Source organism: Leucopleurus acutus (genome assembly GCF_964270905.1).
Source record: "Leucopleurus acutus genome assembly, chromosome: 13".
In the NCBI taxonomy this organism is placed as follows: Eukaryota; Metazoa; Chordata; class Mammalia; order Artiodactyla; family Delphinidae; genus Leucopleurus; species Leucopleurus acutus.
In genome coordinates this window covers 41,994,807-42,011,721 of record NC_139155.1, presented here as the reverse complement: position 1 = coordinate 42,011,721, position 16,915 = coordinate 41,994,807, and the positions used below count along the sequence as shown (strand labels likewise).

At 36.7% G+C, this 16,915-nt stretch overlaps 1 protein-coding gene across 5 annotated transcripts in view; it reads right to left on the bottom strand.

Moving 5' to 3' along the window:
- Window positions 1–1,219: 1,219 nt before the first annotated feature.
- Window positions 1,220–16,915, bottom strand: part of NOL4 (nucleolar protein 4) — a gene marked incomplete at both ends in the record, with an annotated part of 393,313 nt that continues 377,617 nt past the window's right edge. For all 5 annotated transcript variants that reach the window (XM_082853659.1, XM_082853657.1, XM_082853658.1 and 2 more), the window contains one exon: window positions 1,220–1,413. In XM_082853659.1, coding sequence (XP_082709785.1) covers window positions 1,220–1,413 — 194 coding nt within the window. The remainder of the gene's footprint in view (window positions 1,414–16,915) is intronic.

Genomic DNA, 16,915 nt, shown 5'->3' with positions numbered 1-16,915 from the left:
CCTAAATATTTAAAAAATAGGCTTGCCTCAGTGCACAAAGAAAACACCATTCATGTGTATTCAACACTATAAAATCAGGAAGAAGGGCAAAATATGGGGAAGAGGAGGGGACAGTTCATTGTAGATTGCAGCTGCATCCACTGAGAGTTCTTTACATCATTTTTACCTACAACTGTAAATTATACAAATTATATCAGGAGAGGTAATGGTCTTTTTGGGAACTATTTCTGAAAGAGAGAAAAGAAAACTACACACAAGAGTGCAAATTTTCAGATTGTCACTTGCAACCTCTTTAACATTCAGTCATCGACATCCAATGGCTGCTAGAGGGATGCCCATAAGACAGCAGCGGCAATCTGGGGAGAGCAGCTGTAAGAAATCAAGGTGTCATTTTTTTTTCAATGATATGTCTTTTTCAATATTAAAAAATTCTGTGGTGAAAACCGCTATGGTAAAGCTGCAATGGTGAGTGGGATGCTTGAGACCAGCATGAGTGCAGAAACGCAGGCTTCTCTTGGAAGTAGTTCCTGATGCGACGATTTAAAGAACGTAGGCGAGGGTATTTTTTTCCCCCAGCATCAAGTGTTACTTTTGTAGAAAGAATTTGGAAAGAGGAGAAGGCAAAGGGAGGTGGAAAAGGTACTTACAGTAGTTTCTCAAAACAGTTTTCTTTTAGGACCTATGAAAAAGTTACCAAAGTAAAAATGACAATTCTGAATGAAAAACAAGTTTTCTTTTTATAAAAATTACATATTTTTTTTAAAATACAAGATCCTTTTCATTGTTATATCCTGTAGCAATGAGAAATTTTGGCTTTTATTTTTTGCCAGATACTGCAGCTTTCAGTCCAGTAAGTCAGTAGCAAATTCCACTAATATTTCAGTTGGATCTTGAACTACTTTTTATACCACAAGCTTCTTCTGTTTTATCCTTGAATTAGGAATATACAGCCTTTTTTTTTTGCCCCAGGTATTTATGCTGGCACACTGAAACAAAAAACAGTAGGCTGGACACATTAAAGTATCTCAAGTACTTCAGAGGCCAGAGTTCCTTTGAAGCACCTAAACACATCACTTTATGGATCAAGGACAATGTGGCATAATGGAAATATCTCTCTTAAGACTGTGCAGTAAGACCAGACGCATCTCTGCTGGGAAATCAAAACGTCATTAGTGGAAACTGCAAATTTAAACCTCAGTGAAGAGGATCGTCGCTGGATTCAGTTCTGTTGTAAAATAAGATTTTCCAGTTCATCTGCGGAACGCAATAAAAATGCAGCGGATTCCCGATATCCTGCAACCAGCTGTCTCACTGCATTGATTTCAGTTGGACTCAGCTGGGGTCTGGAGCTCGAACTGCTGGAGGATCCTGAGCTGGTCGCCAACTGCCTCTTCATGCTGAGATCAGTGGGTCCTAGAAAAAATCAGCACAAATTAGACATGGACAATTTTTCTTCTAGTATCTTGAACATGAGCACTAAATAAATTAGTGTTGATTTAATTCACCTATTCTTTCGTGAGAAGCTACTGATACCCTTAATCAAATACATCTGCTCTCAGAAAGATGGAAGAGCAGCATGATGGGAAAAGAGTGGCTGGATTTTCTTAGACTCCTGGCTCAGACTCTGGTGGTCACTTCTGATTGTATAAACACAGTGAAGAAATTCTCTTAACATGTGCTTTTTGGAAAGTTCAATGTTAAGTCCACCTTCTACAAGTAGAAGCTTCTCTGGAGTAGTAGAAAATGATGGAATCCCATTTTTTATTTGCTACATTCGATAACAAATAATTTGGACCCCACCAATTCAGAAATGAACAGAGCCTACATGGTGAGGCTAATGACCCTAGATTACAAACTTTTCAATTTAGAACAGAGAAAACTGAGGACTGCGGGGGTTCGATGACACCTTTAGAGGTCAATAACTTTTAAGTGGCACAATAGGGACGTGAATTGCATATTTTTTTCATTTCAGGCCACTGCTTTTTCCACCAGGTTGATTAGTATTTAAAAATGTGAATATATTAGACTGAAGTTTGCTTTCAAAGTGTATTGTAAGTATATGATTAGTACAAACCATACCACAAAGAAACTAGACTTGGAACACTGTTTTAGGGTTTTTTTTTTTTTAAACATCTTTAGTGGGGTATAATTGCTTTACAATGGTGTGTTAGTTTCTGCTTTATAACAAAGTGAATCAGTTATACATATACATATGTTCCCATATCTCTTCCCTCTTGGGTCTCCCTCCCTCCCACCCTCCCTATCCCACCCCTCCAGGCGGTCACAAAGCACCGAGCCGATCTCCCTGTGCCATGCGGCTGCTTCCCACTAGCTATCTACCTTACATTTGGTAGTGTATATATGTCCATGCCTCTCTCTCGCCCTGTCACAGCTTACCCTTCCCCCTCCCCATATCCTCAAGTCCATTCTCCAGTAGGTCTGTGTCTTTATTCCTGTCTTACCCCTAGGTTCTTCATGACATTTTTTCCCTTAAATTCCATATATATGTGTTAGCATACGGTATTTGTCTTTTTCTTTCTGACTTACTTCACTCTGTATGACAGACTCTAGGTCTATCCACCTCATTACAAATAGCTCAATTTCGTTTCTTTTTATGGCTGAGTAATATTCCATTGTATATATGTGCCACGTATTCTTTATCCATTCATCCAATGATGGGCACTTAGGTTGTATCCATGTCCTGGCTATTGTAAATCGAGCTGCAATGAACATTTTGGTACATGACTCTTTTTGAATTTTGGTTTTCTCAGGGTAAATGCCCAGTAGTGGGATTGCTGGGTCATATGGTAGTTCTATTTGTAGTTTTTTAAGGAACCTCCATACTGTTCTCCATAGTGGCTGAACCAATTCACATTCCCACGAGCAGTGCAAGAGTGTTCCCTTTTCTCCACACCCTCTCCAGCATTTATTCTTTCTAGATTTTTTGATGATGGCCATTCTGACTGATGTGAGATGATATCTCATTGTAGTTTTGATTTGCATTTCTCTAATGATTAATGATGTTGAGCATCCTTTCAAATGCTTGTTGATAGTCTGTATATCTTCTTTGGAGAAATGTCTATTTAGGTCTTCTGCCTATTTTTGGATTGGGTTGTTTGTTTTTTTGTTATTGAGCTGCATGAGCTGCTTGTAAATTTTGCAGATTAATCCTTTGTCAGTTGCTTCATTTGCAAATATTTTCTCCCATTCTGAGGGTTGTCTTTTGGTCTTGTTTATGGTTCCTTTGCTGTGAAAAAGCTTTGAAGTTTCATTAAGTTCCATTTGTTTATTTTTGTTTTTATTTCCATTTCTCTAGGAGGTGGGTCAGAAAGGATCTTGCTGTGATTTATGTCATAGAGTGATCTGCCTATGTTTTCCTCTAAGAGTTTGATAGTTTCTGGCCTTACATTTAGGTCTTTAATCCATTTTGAGCTTATTTTTGTGTATGGTGTTAGGGAGTGATCTAATCTCATACGTTTACATGTACCTGTCCAGTTTTCCCAGCACCACTTATTGAAGAGGCTGTCCTTTCTCCACTGTACATTCCTGCCACCTTTATCAAAGATAAGGTGTCCATATGCGCATGGGTTTATCTCTGGGCTTTCTATCCTGTTCCATTGATCTATCTTTCTGTTTTTGTGCCAGTACCATACTGTCTTGATTACTGTAGCTTTGTAGTATAGTCTGAAGTCAGGGAGCCTGATTCCTCCAGCTCCGTTTTTCGTTCTCAAGATTGCTTTGGCTATTCGGGGTCTTTTGTGTTTCCATACAAATTGTGAAATTTTTTATTCTAGTTCTGTGAAAAATGCCAGTGGTAGTTTGATAGGGATTGCATTGAATCTACAGATTGCTTTGGGTAGTAGAGCCATTTTCACAATGTTGATTCTTCCAATCCAAGAACATGGTATATCTCTCCATCTGTTTGTATCATCTTTAATTTCTTCCATCAGTGTATTATAATTTTCTGCATACAGGTCTTTTGTCTCCTTAGGTAGGTTTATTCCTAGATATTTTATTCTTTTTGTTGCAATGGTAAATGGGAGTGTTTTCTTGATTTCACTTTCAGATTTTTCGTCATTAGTATATAGGAATGCCAGAGATTTCTGTGCATTAATTTTGTATCCTGCTACTTTACTAAATTAATTGATGAGCTCTAGTAGTTTTCTGGTAGCATCTTTAGGATTCTCTATGTATAGTATCATGTCATCTGCAAACAGTGACAGCTTTACTTCTTCTTTTCCGATTTGGATTCCTTTTATTTCTTTTGCTTCTCTGATTTCTGTGGCTAAAACTTCCAAAACTATGTTGAATAATAGTGGTGAGTGTGGGCAACCTTGTCTTGTTCCTGATCTTAGTAGAAATGCTTTCAGTTTTTCACCATTGAGGATGATGTTGGCTGTGGGCTTGTCATATATGGCCTTTATTACGTTGAAGAAAGTTCCCTCTATGCCTACTTTCTGGAGGGTTTTTATCATAAATGGGTGTTGAATTTTGTCAAAAGCTTTCTCTGCATCTATTGAGATGATCATATGGTATTTCTCCTTCAATTTGTTAATATGATTTATCACATTGATAGATTTGCATATATTGAAGAATCCTTGCATTCCTGGAGTAAACCCCACTTGATCGTGGTGTATGATCCTTTTAATGTGCTGTTGGATTCTGTTTGCTAGTATTTTGTTGAGGATTTTTGCATCTATGTTCATCAGTGATATTGGCCTGTAGTTTTCTTTCTTTGTGACATCCTTGTCTGGTTTTGGTATCAAGGTGATGGTGGCCTCGTAGAAGGAGTTTGGGAGTGTTCCTCCCTCTGCTATATTTTGGAAGAGTTTGAGAAGGATAGGTGTTAGCTCTTCTCTAAATGTTTGTTAGAATTTGCCTGTGAAGCCATCTGGTCCTGGGCTTTTGTTTGTTGGAAGATTTTTAATCACAGTTTCAATTTCAGTGCTTGTGATTGGTCTGTTCATATTTTCTATTTCTTCCTGATTCAGTCTTGGCAGGTTTTGCATTTCTAAGAATTTGTCCATTTCTTCCAGATTGTCCATTTTATTGGCATAGAGTTGCTTGTAGTAATCTCTCATGATCTTTTTTATTTCTGCAGTGTCAGTTGTTACTTCTCCTTTTTCATTTCTAATTCTATTGATTTGAGTCTTCTGCCTTTTTTTCTTGATGAGTCTGGCTAGTGGTTTATCTATATTGTTTATCTTCTCAAAGAACCAGCTTTTAGTTTTATTGATCTTGCTATTGTTTCCTTATTTTCTTTTTCATTTATTTCTGATGTGATTTTTATGATTTCTTTCCTTCTTGTAGCTTTGGGGTTTTTTGTTCTTCTTTCTCTAATTGCTTGAGGTGCAAGGTTAGGTTGTTTATTCGGGATGTTTCCTGCTTCTTAAGGTGGGCTTGTATTGCTACAAACTTCCCCCTTAGAACTGCTTTTGCTGCATCCCATAGGTTTTGGGTCGTTGTGTCTCCATTGTCATTTTGTTTCTAGGTATTTTTTTATTTCCTCTTTGATTTCTTCAGTGATCACTTCGTTATTAAGTAGTGTATTGTTTAGCCTCCATGTGTTTGTATTTTTTACAGATCTTTTCCTGTAATTGATATCCTACTCATGGCGTTGTGGTAGGAAAAGATACTTGATGCAATTTCAATTTTCTTATATTTACCAAGGCTTGATTTGTGACCCAAGATATGATCTATCCTGGAGAATGTTCCATGAGTACTTGAGAAAAATGTGTATTCTGTTGTTTTTGGATGGAGTGTCCTATAGATATCAATTAAGTCCCTCTTGTTTAATGTATCATTTAAAAGTTGTGTTTCCTTATTTATTTTCATTTTGGGTGATCTGTCCATTGGTGAAAGTGGGGTGTTAAAGTCCCCTAATATGAATGTATTACTGTCTATTTTCCCTTTTATGGCTGTTAGTATTTGCCTTATGTATTGGGTGCTCCTATGTTGGGTGCATAAATATTTACAATTGTTATATCTTCTTCTTGGATCGATCTCTTGATCATTATGTAGTGTCCTTCTTTGTCTCTTGTAATAGTCTTTATTTTAAAGTCTATTTTTTCTGATATGAGAATTGCTACTCCAGCTTTCTTTTGGTTTCCATTTGCATGGAATATCTTTTTCCATCCCCTTACTTTCAGTCTGTATGTTTCTCTAGGTCTGAAGTGGGTCTCTTTTAGACAGCATATATAAGGGTCTTGTTTTTGTATCCATTCAGCCAATCTGTGTCTTTTGGTGGGAGCATTTAGTCGATTTACATTTAAGGTAATTATCGATATGTACGTTCCTCTTCCCATTTTCTAAATTGTTTTGGGTTCATTATTATAGGTCTTTTCCTTCTCTTCTGTTTCTTGTCTAGAGAAGTTCCTTTAGCATTTGTTGTAAAGCTGGTTTTGTGGTGCTGAACTCTCTCAGTTTTTGCTTGTCTGTAAAGGTTTTAATTTCTCCATCAAATCTGAATGAGATCCTTGCTGGGTAGAGTAATCTTGGTTGCAGGTTTTTCTCCTTCATCACTTTCAGTATGTCCTGCCACTCCCTTCTGGCTTGCAGTGTTTCTGCTGAGAGATCAGCTGTTAACCTTATGGGGATTCCCTTGTGTGTTATTTGTTGTTTTTCCCTTGCCGCTTTTAATATGCTTTCTTTGCATTTAATTTTTGACAGTTTGATTAATATGTGTCTTGGCGTATTTCTCCTTGTATTTATCCTGTATGGGACTCTCTGTGCTTCCTGGACTTGATTAACTATTTCCTTTCCCATATTAAGGAAGTTTTCAACTATAATCTCTTCAACTATTTTCTCAGTCCCTTTCTTTTCCTCTTTTTCTTCTGGAACCCCTATAATTCGAATGTTGGTGCATTTAATATTGTCCCAGAGGTCTCTGAGACTGTCCTCAGTTCTTTTCATTCTTTTTTCTTTATTCTGCTCTGCAGTAGTTATTTCCACTATTTTATCTTCCAGGTCACTTATCTGTTCTTCTGCCTCAGTTATTCTGCTATTGATCCCATCTAGAGTATGTTTAATTTCATTTATTGTGTTGTTCATAGTTGCTTGTTTCATCTTTATTTCTTCTAGGTCCTTGTTAAATGTTTCTTGCATTTTGTCCATTCTATTTCCAAGATTTTGAATCATGCTTACTATCATTATTCTGAATTCTTTTTCAGGTAGACTGCCTATTTCCTCTTCATTTGTTAGGTCTGGTCCATTTTTATCTTGCTCCTTCATCTGCTGTGTGTTTTTCTGTGTTCTCATTTTGCTTATCTTACTGTGTTTGGGGTCTCCTTTTTGCAGGCTGCAGGTTCATCGTTCCTGTTTTTTTTGATGTCTGTCTCCAGTGGCTAAGGTTGGTTCAGTGGGTTGTGTAGGCTTCCTGGTAGAGGGGACTAGTGCCTGTGTTGTGGTGGATGAGGCTGGATCTTGTCTCTCTAGTGGGCAGGTTCACGTCTGGTGGTGTGTTTTGGGGTGTCTGTGGCCTTATTATGATTTTAGGCAGCCTCTCTGCTAATGGGTGGGGTTGTGTTCCTGTTTTGCTAGTTGTTTGGCATAGGTTGTCCAGCACTGTGGCTTGCTGGTCGTTGAGTGAAGCTGGGTGCTGGTGTTAAGATGGAGGTCTCTGGGAGATTTTCGCTGTTTGATATTATGTGGAGCTGGGAGGTCTCTTGTTGACCAGTGTCCTGAAGTTGGCTCTCCCACCTCAGAGGCAGAGCCCTGACTCCTGGCTGGACACCAAGAGCCTTTCATCCACATGGCTGTTCTTATCCTCACCCACCAGCTCCAGCCTTGATGGCCTCCTCCTCGGTGAGAATCGCAGCTTCACCACTTACTAGCTGTGTGATCTTAGGCAGCTTACTTACCCTCTCTATGCCCTAGTTTCCAATTTTGGAATACCTCAGATTCTGACCGTCCCTGCAAGCTGCTGCTGGCTTGTCCCTGTCCCTGGGTCGTGGACCCAGTGAAATCCAGAGAAAGAAGTCCCGCGACTTCGCAGCCAGCTGCGTCCACTCGTCCGCCGCTGCTTTAGGTATTGTTAAATACCTATTTAACAATATTTATTTGCACAAAACACTCATGTGTCAACACTTTTTCCTCACATATATTTAACTAAATCATATAGGTCTGCTTTTTGATGACATTTTTGTAAATTTTTACTGAAAAAGAATTTATTAAGTGATTTAAAACTCTTGAAGCATTTGTGTTAAGATTCTTTGTATGATTACTCTTAGATTATTATATTAGGTATTTATTGTATACCTAAGCATTCATTCTTATATTTCTTACCTTTTGTTAAGCAATTGCTATAATTATTAAATTTGCAGTAATAAATTTAAAATCCTTGAAAAAATATTACTAAGCACATAGGTAAAGGCATGTTCCAAAACCGCAGTGATTCTATAACTTGAAAGTATTTTAACAGATTTTTTCCTAAACATGTTATAAATTTTCAGATAGTAGTATTCATTTCATGAACTAAAATGAAGGTTGTTATTTTATCCTCTAGTTCTTCTTGAGGCATAATGGAGACAGGTCAAGATCCATCCCCTTACACCCTCTCCCCCAAAGGGAGAGAAGGAGTTCTGTCAGCTAGGAGGCAGATGTCCCATAAGAGGGAAGTAGCTTCACTTGGAATTTAATTAGGAGAGAGACAGGAGTAGCACTCAAACTCTGACATCTGAGAGAAACTTATCTCCACTTCTGCCATGGCCTTTTCAAAGCTTTGGTTTTCTAGCAGGAGTCGGCTGCCATTTGTTCTCCTGTTCACAAAATCATGACACAGATATAACAAGCCGAAAGGGAGAGATGCAGGGATGTTACACTTGCAAATAGGAATACCGTACAAGCAAACCATTAACAGCAACTGTTTGGGAAATTCTGAGCGGATTAAGAAACCATCATGACATAATAGGAGTTTGGGTCTCTGAATGAACCAACTTTAAATTTTACTTCTTTCCTTTACATTCAAGAATCCTAGTACAAATCTTATTTATCTATATATTTATTTATTTGAAGTATAGGTGACCTACAATGTGTTAACTTCTGCTGTACAGAAAAGTGATTCATTTATATACATGTATGTGTGTGTGTATATATATATATATATATATATATATATATATATATATACATATATTCTTTTTCATATTCTTTTCCATTATGGTTTATCACAGGATATTGAATACAGTTCTCTGTGTTATACAGTAGGACCTTGTCGTTTATCTATTCTATATATAATAGTTTGCATCTGCTAATCCCAAACTTCCAACCCATCCCTCCCCCACCTCCCTCCCCCATTGGCAACTGCAAGTCTGTTCTCTACCTAGTACAAATCTTTATGAAAGAATTTTCCTCTCAGTTATGTAGATACCTAGTGTCTGGCTGATTGTCATTATGTCATTAGAAGGTGTAACATTTTGTGATGGTTTTGCTGTCCTGCCAAGTTGCTGACTAGCATCTTGAACTGGAATTGAGAAAGGGTGGGGTGAGGGCTCCGGTTCTTTTTGGGGTGAGAGAGGTTGTGCTTTTATTCTAATATTGCAGTTTATGGATTATTCTCCACCTCTGGCTCAAAGGTCTACACCTCCAAACTGAGACATGGCTTTCGCTTTCTTTCAGATTTTTATTAACATAGGCAAATTCTAGATAGCTCAGTAATTGAGAAGCCATTCACAGCTCTGCTAGTTTTTGTTCTGAAAGAAAGTTAACTTCATTATCTTGGTTTCTTTTAGATCTACAGGATCAGGGTTGAGAATATAAATCAAAAGTACAAGAAATTCTTTTTGCTGAATGTTGATTATTCAGATCATCAAAGTTATGAGGTTGGATAGTGAAGCAAAAAAAAAAATTAAAATATTCACAAATGAATAAATTATTTAACTAGTGACTGCTCAAACAGTCCTTCCCTGTTTGTCACTAATTTCCATTTCTGCCTCATTGAGTCAATGTCATACGTGACTGGTTTGGCCTAACTCAAACAATACAATGTAATTAAAATGCATGTCAACTATAAAGCAAAATTTCAAATTTTATGAAGTTGCTGAATTTAAAGAAGTCGAGAAAAGTATTCTTGCAGACCTGATCAAATCACAGACAAGGCCACTGAAAAGTATGGTTCTGGAAGAGCAGGACCAGTTAATAAGAAAATGAGCAAGGAAAATGACCCACTAGATGCTTCAAGAGAAAATGATTTGAATATCTAGTATTAAGGCACATATTCAGGAAAATTGACAAGGCCAATTTTATATAAGTACAGCTGACCCTTCAACAGGTGAGGGTTAGAGGTGTCCACCCTCTGCCATGGTTGAAAATCTGCCCTCTGTATCTCTGGTTCCTCCACCTGTGTGGATTCAGTCAACTGCAAATAGTGTAGGACTGTAGTATTTGCTATTGAAAAAAAAAAATCTGTGTAAGAGGATCCACATAGTTGAAACCCACATTGTTCAAGGGTCAACTGTACTTACTTTTAACCCAGATGATGCAGACCTTCTTAATGTTCATTCTGAAAAGCTGAACAAGAAATAAAAGATATTTCGTGCCAACATACAATGTTGTTAGAAAAATTAAGGCCCACTAAAATCAACCCTTGATTTATTTTTTAAGGTTTGGGGGGGACAATTAAATTATTAGCAAATTCCAATTAAATGAAAATATAGATCCATAATTCTTTATTTTTTAAATTAAATATCAATTGAATACTTTCCCCCTATTTATGGTGCATTTTTGGCCCCTGTTTTTATTAGATTTACCTTTGTGGTCCTATTTTGGTGTCAATTATCCACAGATAATAGAAAGCCCTGGACAAAGTTTTGTTGTGATTTTTAAAAACTTTGATAACCATTTTTATTATATGTACTGAGGAAGAATGCAAGACCCATGAAGGCAGGCACCCTTTGTGTCTTACCACATTGTTCTAGGTAGCTGTGGTGGTGCATGGCATAAAATAAGGCTCAATAAATATTTGTGTAACAAATGAATGAGAAATGCCAGGTACTTTCTACAGCTAACACTCGAGAAACGGAGAATGAGTGATGTCATTGATAATACCCAATTATGGTTACATGAAAACTAGTTAGACATGGAAAATAGTAGATTTAGTGTAACTTATTCAAGTAAAGTTACCTCTAATATACGGGAATATTAGTATTGCTCTGAAAGTTATCATCTGAAATTGTGGAAAAATAAGTAGAATTGCTTATAACAGTACTTTCCATGTGAATTGTTGCTGAAAAAGAGAATAATAGTTACTGTCCATTGCCTAAATAATGTTTTGCCACTAAATGTTACAATGAGTATTGAGTTGGACATAAAAACGTCCTAACTGCATGCAACCTTCTCCTACTTCCCCTCCTTTACCTACAACCTCTACTCCCAAGTCATGCACTCTGAAATGTTTGGATAACTGGCAATTCACTTAACAATTTTAAATAAGTTTTCAGATTCATGCTTTTAAGCATGATGGGCCAGATAGTAAATATTTTAATCATTACAGGTCAAGAGGCATTTAGGTACTCATAGTTAAAAAGTTTTGTGAGAATTTACTTTCTTTATTGAGATATAACTGACATATAACATTATTTCAGGTGTACAATATAATGATTCAATATTTGTATATAATGCTAAATGATCACCACAATAAGTCTAGTTAACATCCATTATCACACATTGTTACAAAGCTTTCTTTCTTCAGATGAGAACTTTTAAGATCTACTCTCTTAGCAACTTTCAAACATATCAGTACAACACAGTGTTAGTAACTGTCTCACCATGCTGTACACGACATCCTCATGACTAACTTGTAACTGGAAGTTTGTCCCTTTTGATGATCTTCACCCATTTCACTCACCCACCCAGCCACCAATATGTTCTCTATATCTATGAGCTTGTTTTCATGTTTGTTTGTTTTTTTTCCCAATTCTGCATGAATTGAGATCAAACAGTATTTATCTTTCTCTGAGTTATTTCACTTAGCACAATGCCCTCAGGGTCCATTCATGTTGTCACAAATGGCAAGATTTCCTTTTCTTTTTATGGCTAAATCAAATTTCATTGTGTGTGTGTGTGTGTGTGTGTGTGTGTGTATTTATAATTATATATATATAATTTTATATATTATAAAATTATATATGTATAATTATATATGTAAGTATGGTTATATAATATATAATTATATGTATTCATAAATATATATATAATTTTATATATATATAAAATTACATTTTCTTGATCCACCCATCTATCAATGGACAATTGCTTCCATGTCTTGGCTATTGTAAATAATGCTGTGATGAACATGGGGCTGCAGCTATCTTTTCAGGTTAGTGTTTTCATTTCCTTTGGATAAATACCCAGAAGTGGAATTGTTGGATCATATGGTAGGGGGGTATTCAAACGTGTCTGATTCAGGATAAAATATAAACACATCTTATTAGAAATTTCTTTTAGATTTTACTGTTATGCCTTCAAATAAAGACTTTTGTTAAAGACCCAAAAAAATCTGGTCTTATGCCATATGTAAATGACTTGTTTGGTTTAGGTTTGCAGTAGAGAGGCCTTACAATTTAGGGAGGTGAGAGAGAAAAGCCAAAGTCCCTTGGATCCCAATGTGGCCCTTCCCAGAGCTCCTGCTCAGTGCTCTGGGAAGATGGTGAGGGAGGCTTTATATATATATAATGTACACACATATATGTATATAAAAATTTTTAATTTTGTTGAAGTATAGTTGATTGACAATGTTGTGTTAATCTCTTCTGTAAAGCAAAGTGACTCAGTTTATATATTCTCTTCCATATTCTTTTCCGTCATAGTTTGTCACAGAATATTGAATATAGTTCCCTGTGCTATACAGTGGACCTTGTTGTTTATCCATCCTATATATAATAGTTTGCCTCTGCTAATCCCAAGCTCCCATCTCTTCCCTCCCTTATTCCCCCCTTCCCCTTGGCAAACACTAGTCTGTTTTTGTTTCATAGATATGTTGATTTGTATCATATTTTAGATTCCACATACAAGTGATATATGGTATTTGTCTTTCTTTTTCTGACTTCACTTAGTATGATAATCTCTAGGTCCATCCATGTCGCTGCAAATGGCATTATTTCGTTATTTCTGGCTAATATTCCATTGTATACCTATATATACCACATCTTTATCCATTCATTTGTAGATGGACATTTAGATTGTTTGGCCATTGTAAATAGTGCTTCTATGAACACTGGGAGGTGCATGTATCTTTTTTAGTTAGAGTTTTCTGCAGGTATATGCCCAAGAGTGGGACTGCTAGGTCGTATGGTAACTCTATATTTAGTTTTTTTAAGGAAACTCCATACTGTTCTCCATAGTGGCTGTACCATTTACATTCCCACCAACAGTGTAGGAGGGTTCCCTTTTCTCCACACCCTCTCCAGCATTTGGTTATTTGTAGACTTTTTAATGATGGCCATTCTGACTAGTATGAGGTGGTATCTCACTGTAGTTTTGATTTGCATTTCTCTAATAATTAGCAATGTTGAGCATCTTTTCATGTGCCTATTGGCCATCTGTATGTCTTCTTTGGAGAAATGTCTACTTAGGTCTTCTGCCCATTTTTCGATTGGGTTGTTTGTTTTTTTGCTGTTGAGTTGTATGAGCTATTTGTATATTTTGGAAATTAAGCCCTTGTCAGTCATATCATTTGCAAATATTTTCTCCCATTCCATGGTTTGTCTCTTCATTTTGTTTATGGTTTCCTTTCTGTGCAAAAGCTTGTAAGTTTGATTAGGTCCTATTTGTTTATTTTTGTTATTTCTATTGCCTTGGGAGACTGACCTAAGAAAACATCGGTACAATTTATGTAAGAGAATGTTTTGCCTATGATCTCTCCTAGGAGTTTTATAGTGTCATATTTTATGTTTAAGTCTTTAAGCCATTTTGAGTTTATTTTTGTGCATGGTGTGATGGTGTGTTCTAACTTCAATGATTTACATGCAGCTGTCCAACTTTCCCAGCACCACTTGCTGAAGAGATTGTCTTTTTTCCCATTTTATATGCTTGCCTCTTTTGTCATGGATTAATTGACCACAGGTGTGAGGGTTTTTCTGTGCTCTTTATTCTGTTCCATTGATCTGTATGTCTGTGTTTGTGCCAATACCACAGTGTTTTGATTACTGTAGCTTTGTAGTATTGTCTGAAGTCTGGGAGGGTTATGCCTCCTGCTTTGTTCTTTTTCCTCAGGATTGCTTTGGCAATTCTGGGTCTTTTATGGTTCCATATAAATTTTAGGATTATTTGTTCTAGTTCTGTGGAAAATGTCATGGGTAATTTGATTAGGATCACATTAAATCTGTAGATTGCTTTGGGTAGTACTGCCCTTTTAACAATGTTCTTCCAATCCAGGAGCACAGAATATCTTTCCATTTCTTTGAATCTTTAATTTCCTTTATTTTTTTGTAGTTCTCAGCATATAAGTCTTTCACCTCCTTGATGAGGTTTATTCCTAAGTATTTTCTTTTTCTTAATGTGACTTTAAAAGGGATTGTTTGATTACATTCCCTTTCTGATATTTCATTGTTAGTGTAAAGAAATTTTAAATTTTTGTAAAATGGATAGGGGGTGGGAACCTGCTGTATAGCGCAGGGAGCTCAGCTCGGTGCTCTCTGATGACCTAGATGGGTGGGATGGCGGTGGGGTGGGAGGGAGGTCCAAGAGGGAGGGGATATATGTATACATATAGCTGATTCACTTTGTCATACAACAGAAACTAACACAACATTGTAAAGCAACTATACCCCGATTAAATATATATATATATAAAATATATATATATAATGTTTAATGGGGACCTTGTTTAATGAAGAACAAAGTTGGTAGTACAGGTGAGAGCTGTGGGGGCTCAGAAGAAGGGGGGCAGAGAGGACTGCAATGGTGGGAGAGTGAGCAGGACACTGCCTCCCCGCACCTTTCTCCTTGCTAGAAAGTCACACTGTCCCTTCTTGGAGTCTCTCTGCAGTTTGGTGGGACAGCAGAGCAGGATAACTTGCCCCATTTTATAACTGGAAAAACTGAGTTACAGACAGGTTCACTGGCTTTCCCAAAGCCACACAGGGTTACTGGTTTTTCTTCCTGTACCACTGTGGCCTAGCTCAGGAGAAATATTAGTAGTTGGATAGGGGAAGACAAATGTGCCCTTTAGGAATAGCAAACAAAGATGTGGAGACAAGCAGAAGTGAGCTGCATAGAGTGCTGGCTGGAGTCAAGTGGGGATACAGTTCAGGGGTACTTTTCTTTAAAGCCAGAATTTATTTCTATTTAAAACTATCCAAGAGACTTGAAAAAGGCCCAATGTCCCAAAGATGTCTGGGTTTAATACATGATTATACTGAAGTGGCGTCTCTTGGTTCCTCCTCTGCTAAAGCTTCAATTTGATCCTGGTTAATCGCATGCACTGATAATTCTTCTAGTTGGGTAGTGGTGATTTCCTCAGACTCCTGGCATCTTTCATAAGTGGCCATCAGTCTATGAACCAAACAAAAACAATACCAGAAACACTGGAGAAATGCTTGCAGTTTCTACTTGACATACTTCTTGCATTATTCTTTGAAATCAGGTCCTCTAATTATCAGCTTGGGCAGCTGAGATCATGAGCCTTATGTGGTGTTGGGGTAATGCTGGCCTCATGAAAATGAGTTTGGAAGTGTTCCCATCTCTTCTGTTTTTTGGAAGAGTTTGAGGAGGATTGGTATTAGTTCTTCATTGACCGTTTGATAGAATTCATCAGTGAAAATGTCTGCTCCTAGACTTTTGTTTCATTGGAAGATTTTTGATTACTGATGTGATTGCCTTACCAGTAATTGGTCTACTCAAATTTTCTAGATCTTGATGATTCAGTCTTAGTAGGTTGTGTTTATAAGAAGTTTATCCATTTGTTCTCAGTTGTCCTATTTGTTGGCATGTAATTGTACATAGTATGTTATCATCCTTTGTAGTTCTGTGATATCCTCTTTCATTTCTGACTCCATTTATTTGAGTCCACTCTTTTTTCTTAATGAGCCTAGCTAAAAGTTTGCCAGTTTTATCTTTTCAAAAGAATAGCTCTTATTTTTATCTTTCTATTGTCTTTTTCACTTATTTCCACTCTGATCTTTGTTATTTCCTTCCTTCTGCTAACTTTGAGTTTAGTTTGTTCATTTTCTAGTTCCTTGAGGTGTAAAGTAGAGTTGTTTATTTGAGATCTTTCTTGTTTCTTGATGTAGGCATATATCACTATGGACTTCCCTATTAGAATTGCTTTTGCTGTATCCCATAAGCTTTGGTATGTTGTATTTTCATTTTCACTAGTCTTGAGCGTATTTTCTGATATCCCTTTTGATTTACTCTTTGACCCATTGGTTGTTAAATAGCATGTGGCTTAATCTCCACATATTTGTCAATTTTCTAGTGTTTTTCTTGTAATTGATTTCTAATTTCATAACATTGTGGTCAAAAAAGATCCTTAATATGATTTCAATCTTAAATTTATTAAGACTTGTTTTGTGGCCTAATGTATGATCTATTCTAAAGAATGTTCCATGTGCACTTGAGCTATTCCATATATATCCATTAAGTCAATGATCTAACATGTCATGTAAGGCTGATGCTTCCTTACTGATTTTTTCTGGATGCTTTATCCATTGATGTAAGTGGGATATTAAAGTCTCCTACTATTATTGTACTGCTGTCTATTTCTCCCTTTAGGTATGTTAATGCTTGCTTTATATATTAAGGTGTTCTTATGTTGGGTTCATACATATTTACAAATGTTATATCATCTTGTTGTACTGACTCCTGTATCATTATGTAAAGACCTTTTTTGTCTTAAAGTCTATTTTGTCTGATGTAATTATAAATATCCCAGCTTTATTTGGTTTCCGTTTGCATGGAGTATCTTTTTCACTTCCTTCAC